The sequence below is a fragment of the Myxine glutinosa genome, chromosome 7 (genome assembly GCF_964187855.1).
Source record: "Myxine glutinosa chromosome 7, kmMyxGlut1.1, whole genome shotgun sequence".
Taxonomy (NCBI): domain Eukaryota; kingdom Metazoa; phylum Chordata; class Myxini; order Myxiniformes; family Myxinidae; genus Myxine; species Myxine glutinosa.
Window position 1 is genome coordinate 187500195 of NC_136267.1, and position 24073 is coordinate 187524267.

At 39.7% G+C, this 24073-nt stretch overlaps 1 protein-coding gene across 1 annotated transcript in view; it reads left to right on the top strand.

Annotated features, from left to right (window-relative positions):
- The window catches only part of LOC137430925 (disco-interacting protein 2 homolog C), a gene marked incomplete in the record, with an annotated part of 587612 nt that overhangs the window by 178117 nt on the left and 385422 nt on the right, over positions 1-24073 (top strand). The window contains 1 exon segment of the mRNA XM_078782629.1: positions 8143-8262. Within this exon segment, the coding sequence (XP_078638755.1) occupies positions 8143-8262 (120 nt within the window).

Sequence of the window (24073 nt, forward strand, 5' to 3'; positions counted from 1 at the left end):
AGACACAGACACAGACACACACACACACACACACACACACACACACACACACACACACACACACACACAGTTGTCTTCCACAGTTGTTTAACCCTTACGCTAAAGTTTAACCCTTACGCCTAAAGCTAGCAGGTGCATCATGGCTGCTCGCAGAAGGAGGCTCTTCCTCTTCAGAGGTGGCGCATTGGGCGCCGTGCTGGGCGCATTTGCTCCCTCTTCCGTTGGTGAAGCTGGAGGAGGCCTTGAAGAAGCAGCACCGTGTAGCCATTTTCTTATATCCATTTCTGTTCGAAGTGCAGTCTGATAGTTGCGTTCTCTCACTGAAACATATTGGCGCCAAGCGCCGTCTAACTTGCTAATGCTAACTGTACGTTATGTGCGCGCTTATGTTGACGTAATGACCACAAATCAAACGAGTAGGTCATAGGTCAAGCACCAGACCAATGAGCATACCATTTCCCCAAATGTGGCCTTATGCAAATATGACCAACAGGGTGTTTTTTTCCTTTTCTTATTTTTGTTTTTATTTAATTTCATTTAGCGAAAACGTTTTCACTTTGAATATGATAAATATAAATTAATTCATAAAACGCAAAGTTTGGTGCCAAAGCCTTGGCCTGCGGGTGTTTGGGGGTCGGGGCACAATAACTCATTTGGGGGGGCATGGCCCGCCAATGCCCACCCATGACGCCGACCCTGTGTAGGTCCCATACTGAGTTAATTTGACCTGGAGGACAGCTCACCAAGTTTATTTAGCCAAAGCAAACAATAAATGCAGATGAAGGACATTGTCTCTGGAAATTAGCTTTTACCAAACACAATGGAAAATGGTCAACAACTTTCTCTGAATCAGACGTCGTGGCGCCATCTGTTAGCCGTATTATTTACCAAGAAAACCTCATTTTCTCTACAATTTGTTTATAGAACTTAGTATAAAACATTTTATAGCTATATTTGAGTGTATTAAAACATAACGCAAAGAGATTTTTCTGAATCATTATTCGATATTGTACAGAATCATTTATAGTTATTTGGGAAGACCCAATCCAACATTAACACTATTTTCAAAACACCATATCTTTAACTATATTACCCTGTCATAAAGAAATATTATATACACAAAATGATTTTACCATTCTGTGGTTCTCTACATAATTATGACGAGGTGGTCCACCGTTGCCTCTGTTAAGAATTTACTTTCTCGAGCAAACAAATATGGTCAGGGTGCCAGAGATAATTCACCTACTTGAGAAAATCTCAACTTCTGTATGGAAGTCACAAAAAAACTGGCACACGAGGTAAGCAGGTTATAAACACACGATTTTGACAGGTTGTGGCTCATATAAATCACTTGATTCATAGATAAATTTACACTATGGGTGGGGCTTCAATTGGGAGGCCCAAATGAAAAGGAAAAATATCAGAAATTGAAGGCTTTTTTTTTTTTTTTACTATTCATATAAACATCCGTTGAATCATATCACACACAAATCATCAAAATCTAAACGGTACATGGTGCCCATTTTGAAAAAAAGATTGAATTCTGCAAAACGGAAGCGGCCGCTACACGTCTTTCTCAGTCACACGTTTATGTGTGAAGAGTGCGCGCCAAATCTGTAACATGGAAGCGGCCGCTACTGTACACCTGTTTGTCAGTCGCTTTGCACACGCTGCCATGTTACTTCGGAGCCGCACGTTTATATAGGAAGAGTTTGTCAGGAGTCGATCTACTCTCTCCTGATACGTAGAATAAACAGTACTTGTAGAATTTCAACAAAAGCCACATCACTGTTCATATCGGTAAATATTATTCCATCGTGTTTGGAAAATTGGAAAACTTGGAAAACTTGGAAAAACAATATAGCCTATTTTACTACCAGGGGTCCCAGGAATACCCACCCAAAATATCGATGCGATCGGTTGAGCCATTTTTGCGGTACCTTCAAATGGACGGATGGACATTTGGTGAATTATAGTACGATTATGATGCAAAGATCAACTGATTAGATTTCAGCGTCCGTCAAAGGTCCAAGGTCAGAAGTCATGTCAAGTAAAAATGTGATACTTCAGAACAGCCTAAGGGATTGAAATCAAACTTGGTACATGTATTATAATGATGTAATAATGTGAGCGTAGGCATATTGGTCAAAGAGTGCCGTTCTAGTTTGAAATTAACCAAGATTTGCTTGTGGAAAGGAATAACCTTGCAGAATGATCACATTCTTCTTCATTGCTCTGAAAAAAGGTCAACAAGCTGTTTCACAGTTGTTTACAAAAACAGAAGTTCTCTCTTTCAGAGCCTTTTCCCTTGACTGACTTTTCGAAAATGGTGGGTCCAAGCAAGCTTTGTTCGCCCAGCATATATACATATATATTTCGCCCAGACAGATTGTAGCTAAGCATGCACAACATCAAGGCTACAAGTCCATCTCCAGAGACCTTGATGTTCCTGCGTCCACTGTATGCAATGTTATCAGGAAGTTAAAGGCCCATGGCACTGCAGCCAACCTCCATGGGCGTGGCCGCAAGAGAAAACTTGATCGATGATTGCAGAGAAGGATTGTTCGAATGGTGGAGAAAGCACCTTTATCAACTGCCAAACAGATTCAAGCTGACCTTCAGACACAAGGTACGACAGTTTCAACTTGCACCATCCGTCGCCATCTCAATGAAAGGGGGTTCTATGGTAGGAGACCCAGGAGGACCCCACTGCTGAGAGAGACAGAGACAGAGACAGAGACAGACAGACATGAGAGAGCCTGACTGGAGTTTGCCAAAACACACCTGAACAAGCCAAAATCCTTCTCTGAGAATGTCCGGTGGACAGATGAGACTAAATTAGAGCTTTTTTTTAGAAAGCACATCATCTCTATGTTTACAGAAAATAAAATGAAGGCTTCAAAGAAAAGAACACCTTCCCCACAGTCGAGCATGGAGGAGGTTCAGTGATGTTTTGGGGGTTACTGTGCTGCCTCTGGCACTGGGTGCCATGCATGTGTGCATGGCATCATGAAATCAGGAGATTACCAAGGCATTTTGGAGTGCAATGTTCAACCTATTGTCATAAATCTGGGTCTCCGTCGAAGGCCATGGGTCTTGCAGCAGGACAATGACCCCAAACACACTTCAAAAAGCACCCAGGAATGGTTCAAGACAAAACGCTGGACTGTTCTGAAGTGGCCAGCAATGAGTTCAGATCTAAATCCCATTGAACACCTGTGGGGAGATCTGAAAACAGCAGTTGGGAGAAGGCACCCGTCAAATCTGGGAGAACTGGAGCAGTTTGCACAAGAAGAGTGGGCCAAACTGCCGGTAGAGAGGTGTAGGAAGCTCATTAATGGCTTTAGGAAGCGCTTGACTATAATTATTTTGTCCGAAGTCTGTGCTACCAAATATTAAGTCTGGGGTGTCAATAATTTTGTCAGTGCCATTTCTTTTTATTTTCTGATTTAAAAGGATATGTTATGTTCTTAATCAAAAACAAAGGTTCTGTAATACTAACAGTGAAATATAGAATTGTGGAGACCAAATACTTTTGTCAATTTCAACTTTTTTTCAGAGAAAATTGTGAGTTATTTGAAACGAGAACAATTACGACTGTGTCGCCAATATGCCTCTTCATCGTCCCACAAAGGGTAGATGCCATCACTCTGCATATGTATGGGTAGGGGATCACGTTTGTGAAGTTTCGTGTTTATCCGATATGGTTCGTTTTTCTATTCAAGATGGCTGCCAAAGCACATGACCTCTGATGTCATCATCCTGCTTTTGTTCCCCATTGGGAGTACTTGACAATGTGACAAGTTTCAAATTTTTCCATTGTGGTTTTCCGAGAATCTTTTTTTAAAATTTGCTTTTAATCCAACATGGCTGCCATACCACGTGACATATGACGTCACAATTATCAGAAAAACATTGTGCATGGGTGTCACTCCTACCCTGCAAGTTTAATCTCAATCAGACATATGGTTGCTGAGAAAAACGAGGATTAGCCCGTATGGACGGAAGGATGGACAACCCCAAAAACATAGTGCCTCTGGCGACTTTGTCGGCGGAGGCATAAAAAGTGCATGGATGCCAATATTTTTGGCCACGACTGTTTGTGGAATTTGTTTAGAAAGCCATTAAGTAGACCTATTGGCCGATGTATATTCCAAGTTTCACTCATATCCTTGAGATGAGCGCCAACACATTTTGGGCGGGCGGACGGACGGACGGACACCAACGTGATTTCGAGGGTTTTTCTGAATAAAACTCAAGAATGCGGAAACAGACGTTACTGAAATTTGGAACATATTACCTTGATGTACTAAGCATTTACTTCTGAAATTTGGAACATATTACCTTGATGTACTAAGCATTTACTTCTGAAATTTGGAACATATTACCTTGATGTACTAAGCATTTACTTCTGAAATTTGGAACATATTACCTTGATGTACGAAGCATTTACTTCTGAAATTTGGAACATATTACCTTGATGTACTAAGCATTTACTTCTGAAATTTGGAACATATTACCTTGATGTACTAAGCATTTACTTCTGAAATTTGGAACATATTACCTTGATGTACTAAGCATTTACTTCTGAAATTTGGAACATATTACCTTGATGTACGAAGCATTTACTTCTGAAATTTGGAACATATTACCTTGATGTACTAAGCATTTACTTCTGAAATTTGGAACATATTACCTTGATGTTCTAAGCATTTACTTCTGAAATTTGGAACATATTACCTTGATGGACTAATCCTTTACTTCTGAAATTTGGATCATATTACCTTGATGTACTAAGCATTTACTTCTGAAATTTGGAACATATTACCTTGATGTACGAAGCATTTACTTCTGAAATTTGGAACATATTACCTTGATGGACTAATCCTTTACTTCTGAAATTTGGATCATATTACCTTGATGTACTAAGCATTTACTTCTGAAATTTGGAACATATTACCTTGATGTTCTAAGCATTTACTTCTGAAATTTGGAACATATTACCTTGATGGACTAATCCTTTACTTCTGAAATTTGGATCATATTACCTTGATGTACTACATTTACTTCTGAAATTTCGAACATATTACCTTGATGTACTAAGCATTTACTTCTGAAATTTGGAACATATTACCTTGATGTACTACATTTACTTCTGAAATTTGGAACATATTACCTTGATGTACTACATTTACTTCTGAAATTTGGAACATATTACCTTGATGGACTAATCCTTTACTTCTGAAATTTGGATCATATTACCTTGATGTACTACATTTACTTCTGAAATTTGGAACATATTACCTTGATGTACTACATTTACTTCTGAAATTTGGAACATATTACCTTGATGTACGAAGCATTTACTTCTGAAATTTGGAACATATTACCTTGATGGACTAATCCTTTACTTCTGAAATTTGGAACATATTACCTTGATGTTCTAAGCATTTACTTCTGAAATTTGGAACATATTACCTTGATGGACTAATCCTTTACTTCTGAAATTTGGATCATATTACCTTGATGGACTACATTTACTTCTGAAATTTCGAACATATTACCTTGATGTACTAAGCATTTACTTCTGAAATTTGGAACATATTACCTTGATGTACGAAGCATTTACTTCTGAAATTTGGAACATATTACCTTGATGGACTAATCCTTTACTTCTGAACTTTGCAGCCGATTTAGTTCAGTAGAAGCTGAGAAACGCATTTTAAGGCCCCATGTAAAAGCTGCATACAGTGAAACGATCCCTTATACAAAGAGGGGAGGGGGGGGGGGGGGTGCTTTGAACCTCCGTTGATTTTGTGAATTAAATGTTCAAAAGAATATCTTTACTGCCATAGGAAATGAGGTGCTGCTGACATTTTGAGTGTTTGCCATTCATTCATGCTTTCAAAACTGTGCCATATTGAGGCGCACACTCATAATTTCATTACAACGTCTTGTGAAAGTTTAGTTTGCCACATTTACCTGCGCCACCAAAGGTGGATGGAGATTGTTTTCGCCCCTCTCTGTTTGTCTGTCTGTCCGTTTTTGAACAAGATATATCAAAAGGTTGTGGATGGATTTGCACAAAATTTGGCAGAGAGGTAGCTTATGTGACAAGGGCGAAATGATTACATTTTGGTGAAGCTCCGGATTCGGATCCGGCTACTATAAATTTTTAAGAGATTATTCACCATTGGGAGATCGGGCCAAAAACGATACAAGGCATGATATCTCACAGTTATGGACGGATTTGGGGCGAAACTTGGTGGACAGGTTGGATGTGTGACAAGGAAGAATTGATTCAATTTTGGTGAAGATTCGAATCCGGTTTTAGATCATATCATTTTTTAAGTGATTTTAAACTCACCTGGAACGAAGTTCAGGGGAGCTAATGCGATGGCACATCGTCCGTCCGTCAGTCCGTCTGTAAATACTTGAAACTTCTTCTCCAAAAGCGCTGATGGGATTGTGACCAAATTTGGCACAAATTATATTTGTTATGTTGTGACTAAAGTTTGTTCACGACATTAAAAAAATCGAGGTCTAAGGGGTCTACCGGGGGTCAAAGTGGATCCAGGTTTGACCCCCCAAAATAGGAATTTCCTTTTTCCTCTGAAGTAACACGCACTATTTTGATGAAACTTGACCACAACCTTCACCACTCGTGCTGTATCAAAGTTTGTTCACAGCATTTTAAAAAATCTTCCCCTTCGGGGATCTATGGCGGGGGCGAGAGGGGGAGGTGTTGCCCCCCAAAACAGGTATTTGCTTTCTTCTCAGAAACTACATCTGCAATTCTGATGAAACTTGACCGCAACCTTCATCACCTATGATGTACCAATGTTTGTTCAAGGCATTAGAAAAATTTGGGTTTGCGGAGGTACTGAGGTGTGAGGTGGTAGTCGGGGGGGGGGGGGGGGGGGGAGAGGGAGAGGTAGAGGTTGCCCCCCAAAATAAGTATTTTTTTCTTTGTTTATTTAAAGTATTATGATTATGTTAGTATGATCTACATGAATGCAGAAAATAGGGCAAAATGGAGAACATTGTCATGGGGACCGCAAGGCTAACCCCCGCTCTAGTAGGGAAAATGGCCTTAAAATGCCTGTTGTTGTTGTTTGATCTACATGCTGCCCTGTCTTCTAGAAGGCATTGAAATTGGTTTAAAATACCTTTAGTCAGTGTATACTGTTTATTCCACCAGGCGAGCGCCAGAGGTATTGCCCCTATGTTTCACCATGAGGAGATCGGGCTAAAACTGACATATAGCAGGTTATCTCTAAAAGTTATGGACGGATTTGGACAAAACTTGGTGGAGAGGTTGTGTGTGTGACAAAGACAAATCGGTTAGATTTGGGTGAAGATCTGAATATGAATTCGGATATGAGAATTATTTAATTTTTAATTGATTCTTCACCATTGAGAGATCGGGTGAAAAGCAATATATAACATATTTTAAAAAGTTATCGACGAGTTATGACTAAATTTGGGGGCTGAGTTGGTTAGGTGAAAAAAAAGGCGATTAGATTTTGGTTCAGGTCCGAATCCAGATCCAGCCTATCCGTGGGATACAAAACGTACCTGGCGGAGGGATGCTTTCTACTAAGTGCTGTTCTAGTTGTTACAGAATTGCTTTGCTGATTGATTATGATTTAAGATGTGTCAAGTAAAACAAGATAAGTCAAGTGTATTATCTTATTTTTAATTGTTACTGGTCCCTTACCCAGAGGGGACTATAAGTTTGCTGTCTGTCTGTCTGTCTGTCAGTCCATCTGTCCATTCCACCTGTTGTTTTTCTGCTCTTTTTTTCTCCTTACCCTTTAACATATTAAACTAAAACTTGGTACATGGTTTTATGACAAGTTACAGAAAAAGTTTGAGTTTTGGGGCATTTAACTAATTTTTCAGTTATGCCCTTTTTGAACGCAGAAAATATCACATGTTATACACGGGTCCGTTTTCCAGACTTTTCTCTCTTACCCTTTTCCATATTGAACTGAAACTCGGTGAGCGACATGGATTTCAAAGCAATTGTTCCTCTTGTTCTTTTTTTTCAATCTGTGAAGTAGGCGATTTTTTCACGTTACACTGTCGTGCAAGCCAAATTTATGTTGTGATGTAATTCCTCTCGCCGGTGTTCCACAGGTATGCCGATCAACAGCCGGGTCTCCTCAAAGATACAGCAGCTGCTGAACACATTGAAGCGGCCCAAGAGACCTCCTCTAAAAGAGTTCTTTGTGGATGATCTAGATGAGCTGCTTGAAGGTAATTGGTTAACACTGAATTCAAGCTCATGGGGGAGTTTCTTCATATCTCACATGTAGGGCGAGAAAACTCAAATGAGCATAGTATGCAAGACATTATCATGCAATGCCAGCATTGAAAGTGATGTCATCAGAGAGAAATGTCAATCAGGTCAATACTTATGTTTTCAATTCCAAGGTGCCATGTCATTTTGCGTGTATCCCGATTGTTTATTACTTGGCAATTTTTTTTTTTGTGATAAGGATGTTGATCGCTCCGGTTTGTGAGTTTGTGTGTTTGTCTGTCCGCTCACTTATACTTGCCTGCAGGACACAATTTTAAGCTGATCTTCACAAAACTTAACCAAACGGTGGAGTTTGTGGTCCAACAAAATCATATATATTTTTGAGTTCAAAAGGTCAAAATGACAATACAAGCAAAGCAATTGTTTCAAGGTAGCATCCGAGGTCGCAACATAAGCAAAGCAACCACTTTTCTTTAAATTTTTAAAATCCTCAATGTTCATCCGATTGACTTGAAATTTGAAAAGGATTAATATATCAGCTAACTGAATTCAAGCACCAACGATTTTTGAGAGCAGCAGAGGCCAAAAGGTCAACATAGGCCAAAGGTCGACCACTTTTTCAAATTTCTAAAATCCTGAATTTTCCTCTGATTGACTGGAAATTTGAATAGAATTTTCATGTCAGCTAACTGAATTCAACCACCAATTATATTTGAGGTCAACAAAGGTCAAATTTCTAAAATTGTCAATTTTCATCCGATTAACTGAAATTTTGAAGATGATTTGCATATCAGGTCACTGAATTCAATCACCAATTACTTGTGAGGTCAAAATGATGCTCCACTGAGTGCCATTCTACTTTGTTCTATTTTACCAAGTGTTGCTCTCGGAGTGATTTTTCATATTATTTTGTTTGTCCTGTCAGTTCCCCCCCCCGGTGTGTACCCCGGTTTAGAATAGGTACACTGTATCCCTGCGTGTCGTAAGAGGCGACTAAAAGGGTTGGCGTCAGGAAGGGCATCCGGCCATAAAAACATTGCCTCAAAAAGAGAACCATGACAATTACAACTACATATGGGCAGGGTACAGCCCGAAGTACCCCGTGGGGGACCCCACTCCCTCTTGTCAAAACTCAAGGTGGGGAACCCGATCGAAGCAAGGGTGGAAATCACTCCATTTATGACGACGAAATGTCTGATGCCCGACGTGGAGATCGGTTTCTCAGGTTTCGGACATGGAATGTAGGGACAATGACAGGGAGATCAGGAGAAGTGGTGGAAGTATTGGTCAGAAGAAGAGTGGACATATGTTGTGTGCAAGAGACGAGATGGAAGGGAAGTGGTGTGAGAATGATGAAGGGTAGGCAGGGACAGAAATACAAGTTTGTGTGGCAAGGGTGCCCAGAAGGCGTGAATGGTGTTGGTGTCCTGTTTTCTGAGGAGTTTGTAGACAGTGTGGTGAGTGTGACGAGAGTGAGTGATAGGTTGATGATGGTGAAAATGATGATTGGAAAGCTCTTGGTGAACATCATCTCAGGATATGCTCCGCAGGTTGGTCGGAGTGATGAAGAGAAGGACAGGTTATGGTGTGCGATAGAGAAGCTGATGGAAAACGTAAAAGATGAGGAAGTTGTTGTGGTAGGAGGAGACCTAAATGGACATGTGGGAAGGAGTATGGACGGTTTTGAGGGAGTTCATGGGGGTTACGGATATGGTGTAAGAAATGGAGAAGGTGAAAGGATTTTGGAGTTTGCTGATCGAGCTGATTTGTTGATTTTTAATACTCAGTTCCAGAAAGAGGATAATAAGCTTGTTACATACACGTCAGGTGGGTCGACGACAACCGTTGACTACCTGCTGGTGCGTAGGCGAGATAGGGGGCACCTCGGAGACACAAAGGTGATCCCGGGGGAGGAGGCTGTTTCACAGCACCACTTGGTTGTCTGCGACATAAGGGTGAAAGGTGCGAAGAGAGCTCGGCGGGTGAAGTACCAACCGAGAATGAAGGTGTGGATGTTGAAAGAGATGACAGTAAGGGAGGCATTAAAAGAGAGGCTGAGTAGGGTAGAGGATGATGTGGTTGAGCTTGAAAGTGGTTGGATGTCAATGAAAGATAGTCTGTTGGGAGCCGTTGGTGAGGTATGTGGATGGACAAAAGGACCATCGAGGCACTTGGAAATATGGTGGTGGGATGATGAAGTTGGAAAGAAGATTGACGAGAAGAGGAAGAAGTTCAAGGAGTGGCAGAAGGCGAACGGTATGGGAGCAGAAACAGCAGAGCATGAAAGTTATAAGGCAGCCAAGAAGGCTGCAAAGAAAGAGGTAGCAAAGGCGCAGGAGGCATGGAGGAAAATGTTCGGAGAACGCTTGGATTTGGAAGAGGGCCAGAGAGCGGTATTCATGATTGCAAAGCAGATAGCGAAAGATAGGTGTGATGTGATGGGGGGTGAGTTGCTTGAAGGATGAAGTGGGACAAATCGTTTTGGACCCAGATGGAATTAAAGGAAGATGGAAAAGATATATGGAAATACTGTTGAATGCAGAGAATGAATGGGATGGCAACATAGAGAGTAACCCAGTTTTAGGACCGGCAGAGAAGATAACCGAGAAGGAAGTTGAGGAAGCAATAAAAGCAATGAAGAGTAGAAAAGCGGGAGGGCCGACGGGAGTTGTGGGAGATATGTTGAGGGCAGCGGGAAGTTGGGGTGTGAAGAGAATGACAGAGATCTGCAATCTGGTGGTGAAAGAAGGCCGCATTCCAGTGGATTGGGAACTGAGTACCCTCGTCCCTCTATACAAGGGGAAAGGTGACCCTCTGGACTGTGGCTCGTACCGAGCGATAAAGTTATTGGAGCATGGAATGAAGGTATTGGAAAGGTTGTTGGAGAGGAGAATAAGGAAGAAGGTGAAGATCGACGAAATGCAGTTTGGATTTATGCCAGGAAGAGGAACGACAGACGCGCTCTTTATTGTGAGGCAGTTGCAGGAGAAGTACATAGAGAAGAGGAAGAAGTTGTTTCTTGGGTTTGTTGATCTGGAGAAAGCATTCGATAGGGTTCCACGTGAAGTAGTGACATGGGCATTGAGGAAGTTAGGAGCGGAGGAATGGTTGATCAGAGTCGTGATGGCAATGTACAAAAGAGTGCGCACAGCTGTAAGGATGAAGGACGGGAACAGTGGTGAGTTTGAGGTGAAGGTGGGAGTGCATCATGGGTCGGTACTAAGTCCACTACTATTTGTAGCTGTGATGGAGGTGCTGGCTCGGAACGTAAAGGAGGGTTTACCGTGGGAGTTGTTGTATGCAGATGATCTGGTGTTCATTGCAGAAAGTATGGATGGACTGAAGGCGAAGATGAACAAGTGGAAGGAATGTATGGAGACAAAAGGTCTGAAGGTGAATATCGGAAAAACGAAGGTGATGGTAAGTGGTAAAGCATGTGGTGAGGTGGAAAGAACTGGGAAGTGGCCGTGTGCTGTGTGCAGGAAGGGTGTCGGAGTGAACTCCATTCAATGTACAATGTGCGCTGAGTGGGTTCATCAAAAATGTAGTGGTTTGAGAGGGTCATTAACCAGTGTGGCAGCTACATTCAAGTGTAAGGTGTGCACAGAGGGAGCTGCAGATGGAGGAAATGTTGAGTTGGATCTTGGAGATGGCATGAAGGTGGAAGGTGTGCAAACATTTTGTTACCTAGGAGACATGCTGAATGGAGAAGGTGGATCAGACTCGGCAACGATTGCTCGAGTGAGATGTGCATGGAAGAAGTTTCGGGAACTGAGTGGCGTGCTGACGAGGGGGGGGGGGGGGGGGGGGGAGTGTCGTCGAAGCTGAAGGGAAAGGTGTATGCTGCATGTGTGAAAAGTGTTATGATTTATGGGAGCGAGACATGGGTAATGAACGTGGAGCAGCAACGAAGGCTGGAAAGGGTGGAAATGCAAATGGTTCGGTGGATGTGCGGAGTATCGTTGAGAGAGAGGAAGACAAATGATGCATTGCGAAAGATGATGGGAATAGACCCTGTGATGGATGCTGTGAAGAGGAACAGGTTGAGATGGTTTGGTCATGTGTTGAGGAAGGATGAAAGTGACTGGTTGAGAAGAGTGATGGAAATGATTGTTGAAGGAAGTAGAGGATGGGGAAGACCGAGAAAGACTTTGCTAAAGATGGTGGAAGAAGAAATGCGGGCAGGGGGGTTAACAAGGAGAGATGCAGAAAATAGGGCCAAATGGAGACGATTGTCATGGGGACCGCAAGGCTAACCCCCGCTCTCGCAGGGAAAATGGCCTTAAAATGCCTGTTGTTGTTGTTGTTGTCCTGTCAGTTTTCCATTCCAATGTCGCATGTCATTTTGTGTGTATCCTGGTTGTTTGTATTTTGTTTGTTTGTCCTGTCAGGTTCCATTCCAAGGTAGCATGTCATTTTGTGTGTATCCTGGTTGTTTGTATTTTGTTTGTTTGTCCTGTCAGGTTCCATTCCAATGTAGCATGTCATTTTGTGTGTGTCCCGATTGTTTGTATTTTGTTTGTTTGTCCTGTCAGGTTCCATTCCAAGGTAGCATGGCATTTTGTGTGTGTCCCGATTGTTTGTATTTTGTTTGTTTGTCCTGTCAGTTTTCCATTCCAATGTAGCATGTCATTTTGTGTGTGTCCCGATTGTTTGTATTTTGTTTGTTTGTCCTGTCAGGTTCCATTCCAAGGTAGCATGTCATTTTGTGTGTATCCTGGTTGTTTGTATTTTGTTTGTTTGTCCTGTCAGTTTTCCATTCCAAGGAAGCATGTCATTTTGTGTGTATCCCGATTGTTTGTATTTTGTTTGTTTGTCCTGTCAGGTTTCATTCCAATGTCGCATGTCATTTTGTGTGTCCTGGTTGTTTGTATTTTGTTTGTTTGTCCTGTCATTTTTTCCATTCCAATGTCGCATGTCATTTTGTGTGTTTCCCGATTGTTTGTATTTTGTTTGTTTGTCCTGTCATTTTTTCCATTCCAAGGTAGCATGTCATTTTGCGTGTTTCCCGATTGTTTTTATTTTGTTTGTTTGTCCTGTCAGGTTTCATTCCAATGTCGCATGTCATTTTGTGTTTGTCCTGTTTGTTTGTATTTTGCTTGTTTGTCCTGTCAGGTTTCATTCCAATGTCGCATGTCATTTTGTGTTTGTCCTGTTTGTTTGTATTTTGCTTGTTTGTCCTGTCAGGTTTCATTCCAATGTCGCATGTCATTTTGTGTTTGTCCTGTTTGTTTGTATTTTGCTTGTTTGTCCTGTCAGGTTTCATTCCAATGTCGCATGTCATTTTCTGTGTGTCCTGGTTGTTTATATTTTGTTTGTTTGTCCTGTCAGGTTTCCATTCCAATGTCGCATGTCATTTTGTTTGTGTCCTGGTTGTTTGTATTTTGTTTGTTTGTCCTGTCAGGTTTCATTCCAATGTCGCATGTCATTTTGTGTTTGTCCTGTTTGTTTGTATTTTGCTTGTTTGTCCTGTCAGGTTTCATTCCAATGTCGCATGTCATTTTCTGTGTGTCCTGGTTGTTTATATTTTGTTTGTTTGTCCTGTCAGGTTTCCATTCCAATGTCGCATGTCATTTTCTGTGTGTCCTGGTTGTTTGTATTTTGTTTGTTTGTCCTGTCAGGTTTCCATTCCAATGTCGCATGTCATTTTTTGTGTGTCCTGGTTGTTTGTATTTTGTTTGTTTGTCCTGTCAGGTTTCATTCCAATGTCGCATGTCATTTTGTGTGTATCCCGATTGTTTGTATTTTGTTTGTTTTTCCTGTCAGGTTTCATTCCAATGTCGCATGTCATTTTGTGTTTTCCAGGTTGTTTGTATTTTCTTTGTTTGTCAGATTTTCATTCCAATGTCGCATGTCATTTTGTGTGTATCCTGGTTGTTTGTATTTTGTTTGTTTGTCAGATTTTCATTCCAATGTCGCATGTCATTTTGTGTGTATCCTGGTTGTTTGTATTTTGTTTGTTTGTCCTGTCAGTTTTCCATTCCAATGTCACATGTCATTTTGTGTGTGTCCAGGTTGTTTGTATTTTGTTTGTTTGTCCTGTCAGTTTTCCATTCCAATGTCACATGTCATTTTGTGTGTATCCAGGTTGTTTGTATTTTGTTTGTTTGTCCTGTCAGTTTTCCATTCCAATGTCACATGTCATTTTGTGTGTATCCTGGTTGTTTGTATTTTGTTTGTTTGTCCTGTCAGTTTTCCATTCCAATGTCACATGTCATTTTGTGTGTATCCAGGTTGTTTGTATTTTCTTTGTTTGTCAGATTTTCATTCCAATGTCGCATGTCATTTTGTGTGTATCCTGGTTGTTTGTATTTTGTTTGTTTGTCCTGTCAGTTTTCCATTCCAATGTCACATGTCATTTTGTGTGTGTCCAGGTTGTTTGTATTTTGTTTGTTTGTCCTGTCAGTTTTCCATTCCAAGGTAGCATGTCATTTTGTTTGTATCCCGATTGTTTGTGTTTTGTTTGTTTGTCCTGTCAGGTTCCATTCCAATGTAGCATGTCATTTTGTGTGTCCTGGTTGTTTGTATTTTGTTTGTTTGTCCTGTCAGTTTTCCATTCCAATGTCGCATGTCATTTTGTGTGTTTCCCGATTGTTTGTATTTTGTTTGTTTGTCCTGTCAGGTTTCATTCCAATGTCGCATGTCATTTTGTGTGTGTCCTGGTTGTTTGTATTTTGTTTGTTTGTCCTGCCAGGTTTCATTCCAATGTCGCATGTCATTTTGTGTGTTTCCCGATTGTTTGTATTTTGTTTGTTTGTCCTGCCAGGTTTCATTCCAATGTCGCATGTCATTTTGTGTGTGTCCTGGTTGTTTGTATTTTGTTTGTTTGTCCTGTCAGGTTCCATTCCAAGGTAGCATGTCATTTTGTTTGTTTCCCGATTGTTTGTATTTAGTTTGTTTGTCCTGTCAGTTTTCCATTCCAATGTCGCATGTCATTTTGTGTGTTTCCCGATTGTTTGTGTTTTGTTTGTTTGTCCTGTCAGGTTCCATTCCAATGTAGCATGTCATTTTGTGTGTCCTGGTTGTTTGTATTTTGTTTGTTTGTCCTGTCAGTTTTCCATTCCAATGTCGCATGTCATTTTGTGTGTTTCCCGATTGTTTGTGTTTTGTTTGTTTGTCCTGTCAGGTTCCATTCCAATGTAGCATGTCATTTTGTGTGTTTCCCGATTGTTTGTATTTTGTTTGTTTGTCCTGTCAGGTTTCATTCCAATGTCGCATGTCATTTTGTGTGTGTCCTGGTTGTTTGTATTTTGTTTGTTTGTCCTGCCAGGTTTCATTCCAATGTCGCATGTCATTTTGTGTGTTTCCCGATTGTTTGTATTTTGTTTGTTTGTCCTGCTAGGTTTCATTCCAATGTCGCATGTCATTTTGTGTGTGTCCTGGTTGTTTGTATTTAGTTTGTTTGTCCTGCCAGGTTTCATTCCAATGTCGCATGTCATTTTGTGTGTTTCCCGATTGTTTGTATTTTGTTTGTTTGTCCTGCTAGGTTTCATTCCAATGTCGCATGTCATTTTGTGTGTGTCCTGGTTGTTTGTATTTAGTTTGTTTGTCCTGTCAGGTTTCATTCCAATGTCGCATGTCATTTTGTGTGTTTCCCGATTGTTTGTATTTTGTTTGTTTGTCCTGCCAGGTTTCATTCCAATGTCGAATGTCATTTTGTGTGTTTCCCGATTGTTTGTATTTTGTTTGTTTGTCCTGTCAGGTTTCATTCCAATGTCGCATGTCATTTTGTGTGTGTCCTGGTTGTTTGTATTTTGTTTGTTTGTCCTGCCAGGTTTCATTCCAATGTCGCATGTCATTTTGTGTGTATCCTGGTTGTTTGTATTTTGTTTGTTTGTCCTGTCAGGTTCCATTCCAATGTCGCATGTCATTTTGTGTGTTTCCCGATTGTTTGTATTTAGTTTGTTTGTCCTGTCAGTTTTCCATTCCAATGTCGCATGTCATTTTGTGTGTTTCCCGATTGTTTGTATTTTGTTTGTTTGTCCTGTCAGGTTTCATTCCAATGTCGCATGTCATTTTGTGTGTGTCCTGGTTGTTTGTATTTTGTTTGTTTCTCCTGTCAGGTTTCATTCCAATGTCGCATGTCATTTTGTGTATTTCCCGATTGTTTGTATTTTGTTTGTTTGTCCTGTCAGGTTTCATTCCAATGTCGCATGTCATTTTGTGTGTGTCCTGGTTGTTTGTATTTTGTTTGTTTGTCCTGTCAGGTTTCATTCCAATGTCGCATGTCATTTTGTGTTTGTCCTGGTTGTTTGTATTTTGCTTGTTTGTCCTGTCAGGTTTCATTCCAATGTCGCATGTCATTTTGTGTGTGTGTCCTGGTTGTTTGTATTTTGTTTGTTTGTCCTGTCAGGTTTCATTCCAATGTCGCATGTCATTACCTTCGCAAAAGCGGAAGGTTATGTTTTGATCGCTGTGTATTTATTTGTATGTCTGTGTGTGTGTGTGTATGTTATTCGCATAACTCAAAAAGTATTCAACCGAATTGCATGAAATTTGGTGGGATGATTGGTTATTATACGGGACACATTTGATTAGATTTTGGGAGCAATCGGGTCAAAGGTCAAGGTCAAGGTCACGAAAAGGTCAAAATCGTATTTTTGTTGTTCTGTTCCCTACACTCCCATGCCAAGTACAGAACAGTAGCTGCGGCGAAGGTATGCGCTCTACCGAGTGCCCGTTCTAGTTTTGTGTTTGTCCTGGTTGTTTGTATTTTGTTTGTTTGTCCTGTCAGGTTTCATTCCAATGTCGCATGTCATTTTGTGTGTCCTGGTTGTTTGTATTTTGTTTGTTTGTCCTGTCAGTTTTCCATTCCAATGTCGCATGTCATTTTGTGTGTATCCCGATTGTTTGTATTTTGTTTGTTTGTCCTGTCAGTTTTCCATTCCAATGTCGCATGTCATTTTGTTTGTGTCCCGATTGTTTGTATTTTGTTTGTTTGTCCTGTCATTTTTCCATTCCAATGTCGCATGTCATTTTGTTTGTATCCCGATTGTTTGTATTTTGTTTGTTTGTCCTGTCAGGTTTCCATTCCAATGTCGCATGTCATTTTGTTTGTGTCCCCATTGTTTGTATTTTGTTTGTTTGTCCTGTCAGTTTTCCATTCCAATGTCGCATGTCATTTTGTTTGTGTCCCGATTGTTTGTATTTTGTTTGTTTGTCCTGTCAGTTTTCCATTCCAATGTCGCATGTCATTTTGTTTGTATCCCGATTGTTTGTATTTTGTTTGTTTGTCCTGTCAGGTTTCATTCCAATGTCGCATGTCATTTTGTGTTTTCCAGGTTGTTTGTATTTTGTTTGTTTGTCCTGTCAGTTTTCCATTCCAAGGTCGCATGTCATTTTGTGTGTGTCCTGATTGTTTGTATTTTGTTTGTTTGTCCTGTCAGGTTTCATTCCAAGGTAGCATGTTATTTTGTTTGTGTCCCGATTGTTTGTATTTTGTTTGTTTGTCCTGTCAGGTTTCCATTCCAATGTCGCATGTCATTTTGTTTGTGTCCCGATTGTTTGTATTTTGTTTGTTTGTCCTGTCAGGTTTCCATTCCAATGTCGCATGTCATTTTGTTTGTGTCCCGATTGTTTGTATTTTGTTTGTTTGTCCTGTCAGTTTTCCATTCCAATGTCGCATGTCATTTTGTTTGTATCCCGATTGTTTGTATTTTGTTTGGTTGTCCTGTCAGGTTTCCATTCCAATGTCGCATGTCATTTTGTTTGTGTCCCGATTGTTTGTATTTTGTTTGTTTGTCCTGTCAGTTTTCCATTCCAATGTAGCATGTCATTTTGTTTGTGTCCCGATTGTTTGTATTTTGTTTGTTTGTCCTGTCAGGTTTCCATTCCAATGTCGCATGTCATTTTGTTTGTGTCCCGATTGTTTGTATTTTGTTTGTTTGTCCTGTCAGGTTTCATTCCAATGTCGCATGTCATTTTGTTTGTGTCCCGATTGTTTGTATTTTGTTTGTTTGTCCTGTCAGGTTTCATTCCAATGTCGCATGTCATTTTGTTTGTATCCCGATTGTTTGTATTTTGTTTGTTTGTCCTGTCAGGTTTCCATTCCAATGTCGCATGTCATTTTGTGTTTTCCAGGTTGTTTGTATTTTCTTTGTTTGTCAGATTTTCATTCCAATGTAGCATGTCATTTTGTTTGTATCCCGATTGTTTGTATTTTGTTTGTTTGTCCTGTCAGGTTTCCATTCCAATGTCACATGTCATTTTGTGTGTATCCTGGTTGTTTGTATTTTGTTTGTTTGTCCTGTCAGGTTTCATTCCAATGTCGCATGTCATTTTGTGTGTGTCCTGGTTGTTTGTATTTTGTTTGTTTGTACTGTCAGGTTTCCATTCCAATGTCGCATGTCATTTTGTGTGTGTCCTGATTGTTTGTATTTTGTTTGTTTGTCCTGTCAGGTTTCATTCCAAGGTAGCATGTCATTTTGTTTGTGTCCTGGTTGTTTGTATTTTGCTTGTTTGTCCTGTCAGGTTTCCATTCCAATGTCGCATGTCATTTTGTGTGTATCCTGATTGTTTGTATTTTGTTTGTTTGTCCTGTCAGGTTTCATTCCAAGGTAGCATGTCATTTTGTGTGTATCCTGGTTGTTTGTATTTTGTTTGTTTGTCCTGTCAGTTTTCCATTCCAAGGAAGCATGTCATTTTGTGTGTATCCCGATTGTTTGTATTTTGTTTGTTTGTCCTGTCAGTTTTCCATTCCAATGTCGCATGTCATTTTGTTTGTGTCCCGATTGTTTGTATTTTGTTTGTTTGTCCTGTCATTTTTCCATTCCAATGTCGCATGTCATTTTGTTTGTATCCCGATTGTTTGTATTTTGTTTGTTTGTCCTGTCAGGTTTCCATTCCAATGTCGCATGTCATTTTGTTTGTGTCCCCATTGTTTGTATTTTGTTTGTTTGTCCTGTCAGTTTTCCATTCCAATGTCGCATGTCATTTTGTTTGTGTCCCGATTGTTTGTATTTTGTTTGTTTGTCCTGTCAGTTTTCCATTCCAATGTCGCATGTCATTTTGTTTGTATCCCGATTGTTTGTATTTTGTTTGTTTGTCCTGTCAGGTTTCATTCCAATGTCGCATGTCATTTTGTGTTTTCCAGGTTGTTTGTATTTTGTTTGTTTGTCCTGTCAGTTTTCCATTCCAAGGTCGCATGTCATTTTGTGTGTGTCCTGATTGTTTGTATTTTGTTTGTTTGTCCTGTCAGGTTTCATTCCAAGGTAGCATGTTATTTTGTTTGTGTCCCGATTGTTTGTATTTTGTTTGTTTGTCCTGTCAGGTTTCCATTCCAATGTCGCATGTCATTTTGTTTGTGTCCCGATTGTTTGTATTTTGTTTGTTTGTCCTGTCAGGTTTCCATTCCAATGTCGCATGTCATTTTGTTTGTGTCCCGATTGTTTGTATTTTGTTTGTTTGTCCTGTCAGTTTTCCATTCCAATGTCGCATGTCATTTTGTTTGTATCCCGATTGTTTGTATTTTGTTTGGTTGTCCTGTCAGGTTTCCATTCCAATGTCGCATGTCATTTTGTTTGTGTCCCGATTGTTTGTATTTTGTTTGTTTGTCCTGTCAGTTTTCCATTCCAATGTAGCATGTCATTTTGTTTGTGTCCCGATTGTTTGTATTTTGTTTGTTTGTCCTGTCAGGTTTCCATTCCAATGTCGCATGTCATTTTGTTTGTGTCCCGATTGTTTGTATTTTGTTTGTTTGTCCTGTCAGGTTTCATTCCAATGTCGCATGTCATTTTGTTTGTGTCCCGATTGTTTGTATTTTGTTTGTTTGTCCTGTCAGGTTTCATTCCAATGTCGCATGTCATTTTGTTTGTATCCCGATTGTTTGTATTTTGTTTGTTTGTCCTGTCAGGTTTCCATTCCAATGTCGCATGTCATTTTGTGTGTATCCCGATTGTTTGTATTTTGTTTGTTTGTCCTGTCAGGTTTCATTCCAATGTCGCATGTCATTTTGTGTGTGTCCTGGTTGTTTGTATTTTGTTTGTTTGTCCTGTCAGGTTTCCATTCCAATGTCGCATGTCATTTTGTGTGTGTCCTGATTGTTTGTATTTTGTTTGTTTGTCCTGTCAGGTTTCATTCCAAGGTAGCATGTCATTTTGTTTGTGTCCTGGTTGTTTGTATTTTGCTTGTTTGTCCTGTCAGGTTTCCATTCCAATGTCGCATGTCATTTTGTGTGTATCCTGATTGTTTGTATTTTGTTTGTTTGTCCTGTCAGGTTTCATTCCAATGTCGCATGTCATTTTGTGTGTGTCCTGGTTGTTTGTATTTTGTTTGTTTGTCCTGTCAGGTTTCCATTCCAATGTCGCATGTCATTTTGTGTGTATCCTGGTTGTTTGTATTTTGTTTGTTTGTTTGTCAGTTTTCCATTCCAAGGTAGCATGTCATTTTGTGTGTATCCTGGTTGTTTGTATTTTGTTTGTTTGTCCTGTCAGTTTTCCATTCCAATGTCGCATGTCATTTTGTGTGTATCCTGATTGTTTGTATTTTGTTTGTTTGTCCTGTCAGGTTTCATTCCAATGTCGCATGTCATTTTGTGTGTATCCTGGTTGTTTGTATTTTGTTTGTTTGTTTGTCAGTTTTCCATTCCAAGGTAGCATGTCATTTTGTGTGTATCCTGGTTGTTTGTATTTTGTTTGTTTGTCCTGTCAGGTTTCATTCCAAGGTAGCATGTCATTTTGTGTGTATCCTGGTTGTTTGTATTTTGTTTGTTTGTTTGTCAGTTTTCCATTCCAAGGTAGCATGTCATTTTGTGTGTGTCCTGGTTGTTTGTATTTTGTTTGTTTGTCCTGTCAGGTTTCATTCCAATGTCGCATGTCATTTTGTGTGTGTCCTGGTTGTTTGTATTTTGTTTGTTTGTCCTGTCAGGTTTCCATTCCAATGTCGCATGTCATTTTGTGTGTATCCTGGTTGTTTGTATTTTGTTTGTTTGTTTGTCAGTTTTCCATTCCAAGGTAGCATGTCATTTTGTGTGTATCCTGATTGTTTGTATTTTGTTTGTTTGTCCTGTCAGGTTTCATTCCAATGTCGCATGTCATTTTGTGTGTGTCCTGGTTGTTTGTATTTTGTTTGTTTGTCCTGTCAGGTTTCCATTCCAATGTCGCATGTCATTTTGTGTGTATCCTGGTTGTTTGTATTTTGTTTGTTTGTTTGTCAGTTTTCCATTCCAAGGTAGCATGTCATTTTGTGTGTATCCTGGTTGTTTGTATTTTGTTTGTTTGTCCTGTCAGTTTTCCATTCCAATGTCGCATGTCATTTTGTGTGTATCCTGATTGTTTGTATTTTGTTTGTTTGTCCTGTCAGGTTTCATTCCAATGTCGCATGTCAGTTTGTGTGTATCCTGGTTGTTTGTATTTTGTTTGTTTGTTTGTCAGTTTTCCATTCCAAGGTAGCATGTCATTTTGTGTGTATCCTGATTGTTTGTATTTTGTTTGTTTGTCCTGTCAGGTTTCATTCCAATGTCGCATGTCATTTTGTGTGTGTCCTGGTTGTTTGTATTTTGTTTGTTTGTCCTGTCAGGTTTCCATTCCAATGTCGCATGTCATTTTGTGTGTATCCTGGTTGTTTGTATTTTGTTTGTTTGTTTGTCAGTTTTCCATTCCAAGGTAGCATGTCATTTTGTGTGTATCCTGGTTGTTTGTATTTTGTTTGTTTGTCCTGTCAGTTTTCCATTCCAATGTCGCATGTCATTTTGTGTGTATCCTGATTGTTTGTATTTTGTTTGTTTGTCCTGTCAGGTTTCATTCCAATGTCGCATGTCAGTTTGTGTGTATCCTGGTTGTTTGTATTTTGTTTGTTTGTCCTGTCAGTTTTCCATTCCAATGTCGCATGTCATTTTGTGTGTATCCTGGTTGTTTGTATTTTGTTTGTTTGTTTGTCAGTTTTCCATTCCAAGGTAGCATGTCATTTTGTGTGTATCCTGGTTGTTTGTATTTTGTTTGTTTGTCCTGTCAGGTTTCATTCCAATGTCGCATGTCATTTTGTGTGTATCCTGGTTGTTTGTATTTTGTTTGTTTGTTTGTCAGTTTTCCATTCCAAGGTAGCATGTCATTTTGTGTTTGTCCTGGTTGTTTGTATTTTGCTTGTTTGTCCTGTCAGGTTTCATTCCAATGTCGCATGTCATTTTGTTTGTATCCCGATTGTTTGTATTTTGTTTGTTTGTCCTGTCAGGTTTCCATTCCAATGTCGCATGTCATTTTGTTTGTGTCCTGGTTGTTTGTATTTTGTTTGTTTGTCCTGTCAGTTTTCCATTCCAATGTCGCATGTCATTTTGTGTGTATCCTGGTTGTTTGTATTTTGTTTGTTTGTTTGTCAGTTTTCCATTCCAAGGTAGCATGTCATTTTGTGTGTATCCTGGTTGTTTGTATTTTGTTTGTTTGTCCTGTCAGGTTTCATTCCAATGTCGCATGTCATTTTGTGTGTATCCTGGTTGTTTGTATTTTGTTTGTTTGTCCTGTCAGTTTTCCATTCCAATGTCGCATGTCATTTTGTGTTTGTCCTGGTTGTTTGTATTTTGCTTGTTTGTCCTGTCAGGTTTCATTCCAATGTCGCATGTCATTTTGTTTGTATCCCGATTGTTTGTATTTTGTTTGTTTGTCCTGTCAGGTTTCCATTCCAATGTCGCATGTCATTTTGTTTGTGTCCTGGTTGTTTGTATTTTGTTTGTTTGTCCTGTCAGTTTTCCATTCCAATGTCGCATGTCATTTTGTTTGTATCCCGATTGTTTGTATTTTGTTTGTTTGTCCTGTCAGGTTTCCATTCCAATGTCGCATGTCATTTTGTTTGTGTCCTGGTTGTTTGTATTTTGTTTGTTTGTCCTGTCAGGTTTCATTCCAATGTCGCATGTCATTTTGTTTGTATCCCGATTGTTTGTATTTTGTTTGTTTGTCCTGTCAGGTTTCCATTCCAATGTCGCATGTCATTTTGTGTGTATCCTGGTTGTTTGTATTTTGTTTGTTTGTTTGTCAGTTTTCCATTCCAAGGTAGCATGTCATTTTGTGTGTATCCTGATTGTTTGTATTTTGTTTGTTTGTCCTGTCAGGTTTCATTCCAATGTCGCATGTCATTTTGTGTTTGTCCTGGTTGTTTGTATTTTGCTTGTTTGTCCTGTCAGGTTTCATTCCAATGTCGCATGTCATTTTGTTTGTATCCCGATTGTTTGTATTTTGTTTGTTTGTCCTGTCAGGTTTCCATTCCAATGTCGCATGTCATTTTGTTTGTGTCCTGGTTGTTTGTATTTTGTTTGTTTGTCCTGTCAGTTTTCCATTCCAATGTCGCATGTCATTTTGTGTGTATCCTGATTGTTTGTATTTTGTTTGTTTGTCCTGTCAGTTTTCCATTCCAATGTCGCATGTCATTTTGTTTGTATCCCGATTGTTTGTATTTTGTTTGTTTGTCCTGTCAGGTTTCCATTCCAATGTCGCATGTCATTTTGTTTGTGTCCCGATTGTTTGTATTTTGTTTGTTTGTCCTGTCATTTTTCCATTCCAATGTCGCATGTCATTTTGTTTGTGTCCTGGTTGTTTGTATTTTGTTTGTTTGTCCTGTCAGGTTTCCATTCCAATGTCGCATGTCATTTTGTTTGTGTCCTGGTTGTTTGTATTTTGTTTGTTTGTCCTGTCAGGTTTCCATTCCAATGTTGCATGTCATTTTGTTTGTGTCCTGGTTGTTTGTATTTTGTTTGTTTGTCCTGTCAGTTTTCCATTCCAATGTCGCATGTCATTTTGTTTGTGTCCCGATTGTTTGTATTTTGTTTGTTTGTCCTGTCATTTTTCCATTCCAATGTCGCATGTCATTTTGTTTGTGTCCTGG